Source organism: Micropterus salmoides, unplaced genomic scaffold, assembly GCF_014851395.1.
Source record: "Micropterus salmoides isolate LMB-PRFRI ecotype aquatic unplaced genomic scaffold, ASM1485139v1 Ms_hic_scaffold_2, whole genome shotgun sequence".
NCBI lineage: Eukaryota > Metazoa > Chordata > Actinopteri > Centrarchiformes > Centrarchidae > Micropterus > Micropterus salmoides.
The window spans coordinates 37,930,045-37,941,372 of record NW_024041150.1 but is presented as its reverse complement, the minus strand read 5'-3'; the positions used below and the strand labels follow the sequence as shown (position 1 = coordinate 37,941,372).

Genomic DNA, 11,328 nt, shown 5'->3' with positions numbered 1-11,328 from the left:
CACTCCTTCATTTTATGTGTAACCAATGCTTGTTCACAATACTTTCTCACACAATTCCTTTAGAAAGGATATGATAAAGAAATGTCATCCTATACTCTATTATTTTCCAGCTCAAAATTAAGGTTAAAATAACTGAATTCCCAGCTCCTGAGCAAAGATTGTTTTAGGATTAATCAGAGCTATCCTCATGTAACCCGAGCTCCTCCAAGTGGACAAAATAAGTATTACAGGCCATCGTCTGAAATGCCATTATGTACAAATGTCACTCCGTATTTATCTTGTCAATAATCTAATGCCATTCGTGTAGCTTATATTCTCTAAGAACGTGTAAAAGCCAATAGCCTATATTTAGAAAGCAACTCAAGTTCCTCTCATCTGTGATTCCTATGAAGTGCTAAACTTGTCAGGTCTAACTACTGAAAATTGTTCTTCCTGTTATCAAATGCTTAAACGTAGAACGGTACAACCCTTTGACAACTAAGGTTTGTAGATGTGGGATAGGATTAATAAATTATGTCTTGTTGTTGTTGTTGAAATCTGAATTAAGTGATTATAATTATGATCTATGCATTTGAAAAACTACATTCAGTGTTGTCATTTGGAAGCTGTGAAGATTTTTCGTTGAGTTTAATTAACATTAATTTATGAGTGCTCGCCACCTGTCTACAATGCTGTGCTATAAAGTTGAAACCAAAGAAGTCGCAGGGGCTACAGTACATGTTGTACAGAACAAGCTTCCGATGTTGCCCACAGTCAAAGACCAAAGACAATATGATAAACTAAAAACTTGTAATGATAAAGCTGTAGAGGCCAAAGCTTCTTTCTTAATCTCTTATTATTTAACACCTCAAATGTCAAAGGTTGTGACTTTGGCCTCCTCTACCCCACTGAAAACCTGAATTTAAAATAAAGTTTTTTTTATTTTACTGGAGCCTTTAAAAACTAGTTAAAGACAACCATGCATAAAGACCTGGTTACCTTTCCTGGTGTCAGATAAGGCACGAGTATGAAACACACCTGAAAAACACACCGCAGAGGGAGAGGAGAAGATTCAGGACGGTGCTTTATACTTGCTGAGTTTGAGCCAATAAAACTTCTTGTGAGATCTACTGTTAAGTCAAAGCACAGAGAGGAAAACATGCTACTCACAAAGGCTGAGAAATAACACAGCGACCTTCATCCTTCCTCACTGCTGACTGACACACGTCTGACTGATGCTGCTTTCAAATGGAACTTGTGAGTTTGTGGTTATGACGTGTGATCGTGTTCACAGAACTTCAAGAAGATTTCCACTTACAAGAATGTGAGTACCACAAGAGGGGGGCGTTCATATGGACTCTTCTGCCCATTTGAAGGCAGCATAGTGGTCTGTTGTGCCACTTCCTTGGTGTAGGTGAGAATGTTGAGGCATTTGTTATACAAGCTATTATTATTTCTGGGTCACTGTATATCTTTACAGGCGATGTAGCACAGTCCATAAAGCTGCCTGCCATGACATTATTAAGCCATTAGTATGGATCAATAAATAATTTGTTTACTTTGGCTTATTTAAACATCCAGCAGCCCCTTAATGGTTCGTATGGATCGTGTTTGTTCCACCTGATGAATGAAAGTCAAATTTTCTCCTATGTTCCTATGTTCACCAGCTAGTCATGAGAAAGTAGTGTACTGTTGGTTTATCAGAGTTTAACTTTATTTATGAGAACAGCTGCCTGCTGCTGTGACTTTAGGAACTTTATGATCCTCAAATGTGAATTTAACACATGTGGAGCACCATCTCACATATGCTGCCGGACATCACCTGATCTAACACAAGATGTGATTTGTGATTTTAACTGTGTCTCCACCAGTCTGCTTGTGGTTACCACAGTGTTTTACAGTGAAAGTACTAGAGAAGTATCTTTCATAGTCAGGACCGAACAGGTTCTGGCTTTTTTTCTCACTAAGAATTTACAGCCCAAAGGCTCCTGTGCAAAATCCCTACTTGGTTTATTTTCTAGCATTCATGTAAAGTCTGGGCTGCAGGTTTAAAACATCATTCATCATTCCAGCTACTGTAGTTTAGGTTGTTCAGCCAGTTTTCAACACTAGAGGGAGGCACACAACAGGACAAAGTTTCTTTTTTAAAAGATGTGACTTGAGGAAAATGAGTGGTGGAGAGAGGCAAACAAATAAATAAACTTTTCTAAGCAACATCTGAATATAGAATATATTCTAGATAAGCAAAACATTAGTGTGAACTGACAACTTTTCTGTTTTTTCAGGCTCATGGTTAGTAATTTTGTATGTGTGATCAGAGGGCTGTATATATTGCCAGACATCATAGACTAGTTGATTCATTCAACATTTCTGTGGGATGGCTGTGCAGTTTTACTTTTGGATGATGAGTGGTTGTTAATGTTTGTACTATGTTATTTATTATAATTTTATATCACTTGTTGCTGTGTGCACTTTACAGCAATACTGGGTCAACCTGTAATCAAATGTGCTATGTAAATACAGTTGTCAGGGTTCAGTCAGTGTGCCAGTTTCCTGTCTTAATTTTCCGTGTTGGGTACTCATGTCTTGCTCTGTTTCCTGTCTTCTGTATTCTTAATGGGTCTCACCTGCTGTCATTTACCTACCTGCTTGTGTGTGCGTTTGTCAGTATATATTGTCCGGTTGTTCACTGTAGTCTTTGTCAGTCCGTCGTGTGACGTCTGTGACCTGTATGTCTGCCTGAACCCCCGCCGTTTGTTTATGATCCATGAGTTTTTGGATATATGTTTTTCACGTGCCTGTCATCCAGAGTTGCATTTTATTGCAACCTTCAGTTGTAAAGTTTGTAATTTTCACATAATAATGTAATAATATGTAATAATCTTTATTTATAGAATACTTTTCAAAACAATGTTACAAAGTGCTTTCACAAGAGCAAACTAAATAAAACATAGCAAACAAAATAACATACAAGGTAACAGCAGGAAGAAAGTTATGAATTTAAACTTACAGTTAAAAGAAAAATAGAAAAATAAAATAAACTAAAATAACCAGTAAAGTAATACTGCTAATACACTGGTATACACTTCCTGCTGTGTTTGAAACAACAGTATGTCGTATTCTTATCTTAAAATAACATCTTCAAGCTCATTTTGATGCTACACTGACTTGTAATAGGGTGATAGAGTCTCTCTCATTGCCACTCCTACTCCAGATATCGTGCCATGTAACTTTGAAAACCTGGGCAGAACATTTATCATAACAACAGTGTAATGGTATACGGCACCAAGACGACTCTTTGGCTACAAGCTATAAGAAGGAGTAAAAAGTATATAATAACCAATGTAAGTTATTTGGATCAAGCTAGCTCTGCAAGTGACCGGACAAGAGTAGCTTAAATATATTACAGGTTTTTACACGGTGGAGTGAGCTAAAAGAGCTAAAAAGATGCAGTAGAGAAGCCGAGCTGGCTTTTTTTCTGTTGGACAGTAAAAACTTATTAGCTGGCTTGCTATGTTGTGTGTTTTTGCACTTTTTTTTTGTTTTGAAGTTAGCAAAGTTGTTGATACGAGCAAAATCAGCCAGAGATTTCAGATAAATATAGACTTGACGTTAGCAAAGTTACTAGATAACACACTCGGACATCGGTAACATTACTGTAAGTGCTCTTGTGTCGGTTGCTGGCTAGCTTACAAGTTTCAAGCGACATTATGCTGCTGCCAGTAGACAGCGGTGCTTGTGTCGAACCAGGGTTGAGCTGGCAACATAACTGGGCTCTGCAGCCTCTATGGACATAACATTAGCTAATGGCAGAGGCAAACAGACAGAAAAGGACATTGACAGAGGAAGCTAAGAAGAGTTAAAGAGAGTGACCAAGGCAAGAAGCTCCCGGACGTTAGTGGGAGACAGAGACCGAGCTGGCCCTTTTTCTGTGTACACAGTTAGACTAGTTACTAATATTGCTGTCTTTTGTTGTTGCCATTGCTGATGTTTGACTGTGTTACCAAAGCTGGCAACTTGCTAGTTTTTGATAGCAATGTAATCATTACAAATGCACATGTGCAGCTGTCCTTATTTACGGTTTATTTATCAGCGGTAAACTATGAAAGGTCGGGGCGCCAAATCATATTAAAAAACCATCTCATATAATTTTGCTTTTAGTGTTCTGCAATTGGGTCCAAAACTTGTTTTCTGCCCCGGGCACTCAGCATCCCTCCTGCCTTGCCTGCCACTCATTTTGTCTCAGGGAACTAACTTCCATGAAAAAACCTTTGTTCTTTTATGAGCACCAAATGAAAAAGATGCATGTTAAAAAGTACAGACACATAACAACATTATAATATACAAAATCTGTGGTCTTGTAATCTATTCCACCTCCATGACGACATGATGGCCTCTGTCCTCTGCAATCACCTGAAGTGCTACTAGAAGAAGAAACACGGAGCAGTAGAAGAATGAACAAAACAGAAACTACAGCCACCCAAACAAATCAGCAGAGTTCGTTCTCACCTCTTCTGTTGTCTCTGTATATGAGTCCCAGTACGATGGTGGACAGCAGGTAAGGAGTCCCTACAACTACATGATGAATCAGTCTGCAGACACGCATTACAGGAGCTGCTGGCTCTGACACTGCAGGGACATTAAAACTAATCAAATGACATACATACCTGTGTCCATGAAATTAAATGAAATCAATCCAAGAGGCTGCTGCCATTGTTAGCAATAGTATAAAAGTAAAGCTCATTATGCCAGCTGATTTTTACCAACACATTCTGACTCTGATCTTGTCACGTGTGGAAACTTGGTCAAGAAACCTTGGTGTCACTTTTTAATGCCCTGTGTACCCTTTTAGCATTATTTTTCGACATGTAGGGCTCCGTAGTCAAGTTAGAAATAATATGTATGCAATGTTCAGTTGTTAATGTCATGTAACATCTTTGGTTAGGTTTAGGAAAACATCGCAGTTTGGTTTAAAATACTGTTACTTTCTTCCCTTAGAGTTGTGTTAGTTGAGTATTGACTTTTTGTTTCACACAGGAAACAAACTTATGGGTAATAGTTCAGTTTCTGACCGATCCAACCACCTCCATACTCACAAGTGCCCGGCTGAGCGCCACTACGTTGGAGTTGGACGAGAGGTTTGCCTTCCTACACCTACTGATTGGGGGGGACTATTCAATGATATACACATGTGAACTGGACACTTTTGGTAGAGGCCCCTGTCTGGGAGATCTTCAACACATCTCCAGCTAAGCTTTTCTGGCATTTCTTTGGAGGTTGGGGGCATTGAACCTGAGTGGGCAATGTTCAAAGCTTCTATTGATGAAGCTGCAGCGAGGAGCTGTAGTCTCTAGGTAAGACCATGAGCCCACAGCTTCCTCAAAGGGCATTAACCCTCAAACATCGTGGTTGACAACGATGGTCAGGGAAACTGTCCGAATGAAAGAGGAGTCCGGAGGTGGTTGCAAGGCACCAATGGACCCAAAGGGCTGCAGCCTCTGCTGTGAAAGAGGTAAAACAGCTCATGTGGGAGAGGTTCGGAGAAGCCATGGAGAAGGACTTTCGGTTTGCACCAAGGTGCTACTGGAAAACCTCAGGAGGGGGAAACGCGGAACTATCCAAGCTGTTTACAGTAAGGGTGGGACTTTTTTGAACTCTCCTGAGGGAGTAATTGGGCGATGGAAGGAACACTTGGAAGGAATCCCACTTACACGCCCTCTCTGGTAGAGGCAGAGCTGGAGGCTGATAATTTCTCTGGTGGAAGTCACTGCGAAGTCGCTGCTCCATTGTTTCAAAAAGTATCTAGTTAAGGTGGTTTGGGCATGTGGGAAGGATGGACCCTGGGCTCCTCCCTTGGGAGGTGTTCCCTGGCATGTCGAGCTGGGGCGAGGCCATGGGGAAGACCCAAGACTAGGTTGAGAGATTAAATTTCCACAATAGGAATAGGTCTGGGAAATTCCTCAGGATTCCCCCGTCAGAGCTGGTTAATGTGACTTGGGAAATGGAGGTTTGGGGTCTTCTGCTGATGCTGCTGCTCCTTCATCCTGACCCCAGATAATTGGTTGAAGATGGATGGATGGAAGGCAAGCCTATTTATCGGCTCTATACTATATACTAAATTAAGGTTAATTTAAATGTTCAGTTGTAGATGACCCAACTGTGCCCCCAAATCAGAAAATAGTCAGCAAGCTAAGCAAGGTGATATAATTTGTTTAATATTGTGCATGTTTTGCTGCACATTACACCCCCTGAAATAACTTTTCAATTTATGGGCCTCAGTTGGAAAATAAAGCAGTTTGTTATTAGCAGATGAAACTTATTATCTCACCTCTGACAGTCAGCCAGCTGTCTGGTGATTCATCTCCAGAGACTTTGCACGTGTAGAATCCTTCATCAGATTCGGAGACACTGTGGATGGTCATGTTTCCTGTAGAGCTGCTCCTGATGAGAAGTCCATCTTTATAGAAATCAGCTGTGAGACTGGAGGGATGTATCTTGTTTCTGCAGCTCAGAGTCACATCGTCACCCTCCATCACAGGAAGGACAGGAATCTCCAGGATCACAAAGCCACCTCAGGGACAGACAGAAACAAGGAAGGACGTTTTAAGCTCACAAAGCTTTAAGGAGTCTACACATGATCATTTATAACATTGTTTTTTTGCCAGTATGAGGCATTGTTTGACTCCGATCATTTGATACAGCACACACTGTGGGACATACAAACAGAAATAGTCAAGGTAGAGTGTGGTATCCATAAAATAATTTGACAACTCAAGTCAAAACATTATGTGGCCTCATAACAACATCATGCTCTGTCTACCTTTGCTACTGAGAGAGGACAGTCTGTTTCACCACAAGAAGTTTTTTTGTCATCGAACATATGCTGCGGTTTTTTATTTCCTTCTTAAACTAGATGCCCCCAACCTGCTTTTGAGAATTAGAAACAGTAAGCCTACGTAGTTATGGAGGCCAGCAACCATTTTGTGTCATATGGAGGTAAATGTTTAAACCCACTGGTCACTGTGATGCTGACGGCTTCACTGCGCTCTCCTGCTGCAAACTCACACCAGTACACTCCAGTGTCTGATGGGTAAAGGTCAGCGATGAAGCAGTGGGATTCATATTTTCTTCCACAGAATTTGAAACACTCTTCATTTGTGTCTTTGGATGTGTTCCTCTTAACGCTCCACTCAGAAGAGATTACCTGCTGCCCACAGCTCAGAGAGACAGACTCGTACTGAAAGAACTGGGATCTGTTGGGAAGGACGCTCAGAGCGGCTGCAAGAAACAGACACATGATGCCAAAGTGAGACTTTTATATGCTACTTAAGCAAACAGAAGACTTTGTAGACGTGAACAAACAGGAGCACTTGCCTGAAAGTAAGCTTGTCACCTTCTTTACAATTTATTAAATAATGTTATTATAAACAGGTTGCCCCTTCAATAATAATTCAAGTGTGTTTCGGTCATGGACAAAGTATTCAGATCCTTTACTTAAGCAAAAGTACTAATTCCACACTGTAAAAATACTCTGTTACAAGTAAAAGTCCTGTAAAAGTAAAAGTATGTAAGTATACCAGGTATTAAACGTAAAAGTATTGCAGAAACAAAAAGCAGGATTTTACTGCTGTAATTGTTGAGGTGGAGCTCATTTTTAGCTAACTATACTGATTATTTCATTATGGATTAATTGTCAGGGTTTACGCCAAGTGCAGACAGGAACATGGCCCAAATGCAAGACACAGAGCCGGCAGAATGAGTACTGAAACAAAAACGTAACAAGTGTGGCAGAGTCAAGGTAACCAAAAAGTAATATCCAGAAACAGAAAATCCAAACGCTGAGACGAAAAATAAATCCCAGGGTTCAGAACGGAAACAATAATCAAAACTTCAGCGGGCTGAAGTGAGGCACAGACACAGCCAACAAAAGATCCGACAGAGTTACAGACAACATAACGCATGACAATACAACAGCAAACGAGCGGGGCAGGAAAGCAGAACAGGTGTAAGACATCAAGGTAATGAAACAGAACGGGAATCAAAACTAGTCACAGACAACTACAAAACAAAACAGGAAACAAAGCACGACACTGAAACACAGTGAGTAAATCGACATAGCATTCAGACAAAAATTTTACTTGATACAGACAGGCAGTGAACGTAGGGGGCTACTACTATTAAAATACCGAAATAGATGAAGACATGGACAAGACATACCGACAAGAAGACAAACGACAACTGACCAGGATGAAGGAAACAGAAAACAGAATAGATGTAAAATCTAAACAGGAAACAACAAAGTATTAAACAGATCTAAGAACTAAGACACAGAACGAAAACAGAGAAGCTGTTTGAATGAACTAAGACACAGGACGAAGAACTGAGGGAAAGAAACAGAAATGGTGATAATGGAAATAAGCTGAACATGAAAATAGACATAAGAATAAACAAAACTAAACAGGGGAAAAGGCATTGAAAAAGAAAATAAGACAAGAAAACCCAAAACCATGACATTAATCTGCTGATTATTTTCTACATTAATCGATTTTCGTAATTCTGAAAATAGTGCCGTCATAGTTACCCAGAGCCTGAAATGACACCTTCACAATGCTTCTTTTGTCTAACCAACAGTACAAGCTCAACAATATTACAAATAAAAATAAATATAATTAACAGGAAAAGCAGCACATTTGTGAAAGTGGAACCACGAAGACCAGACATATAAGAAGCTGCCGTGAGAGCTAAACCATAATAATAGAAACTAAAACAAGATAAAGCTGCATCTCACAGAGTCACTCATGTCACTCTCTACTTTGAAGGATATAGAAGCCACAGTTTCCTGCTGCGGCCTCTTCTTAAACAACTCAATGTCAAAGGTTTGTGACTCTGGCTTCCTTTTACTGTCCTTTATTATAGTTCTTTATTTTAGTAGAGCATACAAAATCACACAAAAACTACCGTATGTAACGAGCTGGTTACCTTCTTCTCTGGTATCAGATGAGGTACGTGAATGAAACACACCTGAAAAAAACACACAGCAGAGAGAGAGGAGTAGATTCAGGACATTTTTTTTATCTGATGAGTTTTAACCAATAAAACTTCCTTTGAGATCTACTGTTAAGTCAAAGCACAGAGAGGAAAACATGCTACTTACAAAGGCTGAGACAGAACACAGCGACCTTCATCCTTTCCTGCTGCTGCTGACACACGCCTCACTTGTACATGGTCTGCTCGCCACTTCCTCTGTGTAGATGTGAAACGTTCAGGCATGCGTTCCACAAGCTATTGTTATTTCTGGGTCATCGTAAATCACTTTACAACAAACAGGGTGGTCTAGGCAGCTTCCTGGCATGACGTTGTTGAGCCATCAGTATCAATCGCATATTTCGCATAAACATTGTATATTTTACTCTGAACTACAATTTAGTGCAAAATAGCAAATGTTAGCATTCTACATTTGCTAACTGCTTTCAAAATATAGTAAATATATTGCATTTCAGTTTGTTAAAATAATGTTTAAGTCCATTTATACAGTCTATGGTCTGTTATCGAAATGTTTTTTTTCCTGCCACATGTTAAGTTTTCTCTGTAAAAGATTGTTAAGCAAGTGAATGATAACCTGGAATTCACCTTTTACTCATCCTGCTGACTGGCTTTTTTTCAGTTATAAGTGTACAGAAACAAACAAGTCAGCCGTGCATATCATCGGATGCCATCTTCTCTCTGTGCAAGGCATTGACCTCATGCGTTGCTTTAGAAAAGCATGAAGCATCATAAAAGACCACAATGGTCTGTTCACAATGCGGCCTTCTGGTAGAGCGTTACCAGAACATCAGGTCACGCTCTACCAGACTCACTCTCACACTTGCAATGAACAAATTAAACAAAAGCAAGTGAAATAGCTAAACACAAAAAATGCATCAAGTTGTTCCCAAATTCACCTGAAAATGCAACTTGTAATGACTTCTCCAGTCTCAAAATTATAATAGAATCCTTCTCAACAGCACAAATATGCTAAACAGGTGTTGATGCAACGAATAACAGGCTTTATTAGTTGCACCAGGGGTGCTTGAGCTGGAACACACGAAATACCTGAACTAGGGGTTTGTTGAGTGTCGTGTTGGACTGCGTGTTAGAAATATGGTCAAAAGAATGGTCAAAAAAGTTAAGAGATCATCGCCCTTCACAAACAAGGAACAGGATACCAAAAGATAGTGAAGGCGCTGAATGTTCCTAGAGACACCGTTGGAAGCATAGTTTGCAAGTTCAGAGTACACTACCTGGACATTGCAGAAAAGGAAACAATGGCTGCAACTAGATCATATGAGTCACTGCAAAAAACCTGCAGCAAGACTTGGTGGCAACAGCAGTATGTCCGGAGGAAGAATGAAGCACTGATAAGAACACAGTTAAGCGTGGTGGTGGCACAGCGATGCTTTCTGATGCCATGTTATTAGGTGTATATGACAAATAAAATTACTTTGACGTTATACATAACTTTTTAACATGTCTATTCTAATTTTAAATATTTGTTTCTTTGTTCTGCGTGAAATGTGAACAGAGCTACAACTTTCATTTATTTGTGCAGCCCAGTGTTGTAGAATGACAAAAAGAAGTACTCGTATCTTAAACAAACCTGAGAAAAAATGGGTTTCTGCCAAAACAGTCCTGGTCCGATGTGATATCTGGCACCAAGTCATTAGCAGCAGATCCTTTAAGTCCTGTAAGTGTAAAGTGGGGCCTCCATGGATCAAACTTGTTTGTCCAGCACACCCCACAGATGCGGAAATCTGGGAAATTTGGAGGACAAAGGTCAAAAATACCTTGAACTTGTTGTGTTCCTTAAACCATTCCTGAACCATTTTTGCTTTCCATGTTTTCCATGAAAGGGAGTACATGGTCCCCAACCATGCTTAGGTATAGGTGGTAAAACTAACATCCACATAAACCAAGGTCTCCCAGCAGAACATTGCCCAAAGCTTCACACCGCCCCACCGGCTTGCCTTCTTCCCATAATAATATTGGCACAAGGTTTTGTAGTGAGAGGTATGTTGTTCTCACAACTGATCTCTACAGAAGAATTAGTGAGTTTTTCAATGTTTTCAATTTAGCGAAGACACCGGAGATTAGCGTGTAGTTTGTGACATTTATTGAAGAATCACAGATCAAAGAAAGTCCAAGGGCTGTAGTGCAACACGTAAATCAAACAGGAATAAACTCGACACGATGATGATACGACAGAGAATGAACAGTACTGACAAACATTTATACTCTCGTAAACGACCTGTGCGGGAGAGCAAACAGGTAGAACACACAAGGCAATCAAGACTGGGAACACAAGCAGCAGAA

The 11,328-nt window shown here is 40.0% G+C and overlaps 1 protein-coding gene across 2 annotated transcripts; it reads right to left on the bottom strand.

The window, feature by feature from the left end:
• Nucleotides 1-2,877: 2,877 nt before the first annotated feature.
• Nucleotides 2,878-10,692, bottom strand: LOC119913029 (Fc receptor-like B). Of its 2 annotated transcripts, none has more exons than XM_038732345.1 (7): nt 10,616-10,692; nt 9,134-9,222; nt 8,959-9,000; nt 6,994-7,257; nt 6,308-6,550; nt 4,489-4,608; nt 2,878-4,400 (listed from the first exon to the last, which is right to left on the bottom strand). In XM_038732345.1, the coding sequence occupies exons 2-7, from the start codon at nt 9,162-9,164 to the stop codon at nt 4,345-4,347; spliced, it is 756 nt and encodes a 251-aa protein (XP_038588273.1). In that variant the 5' UTR covers nt 9,165-9,222; nt 10,616-10,692; the 3' UTR covers nt 2,878-4,344. The 2 variants fall into 2 exon arrangements, with proteins under 2 accessions (XP_038588273.1, XP_038588271.1); XM_038732343.1 differs by having other exon boundaries at nt 2,878-4,403; nt 10,616-10,688.
• Between the last annotated feature and the right edge of the window lie 636 nt (nt 10,693-11,328).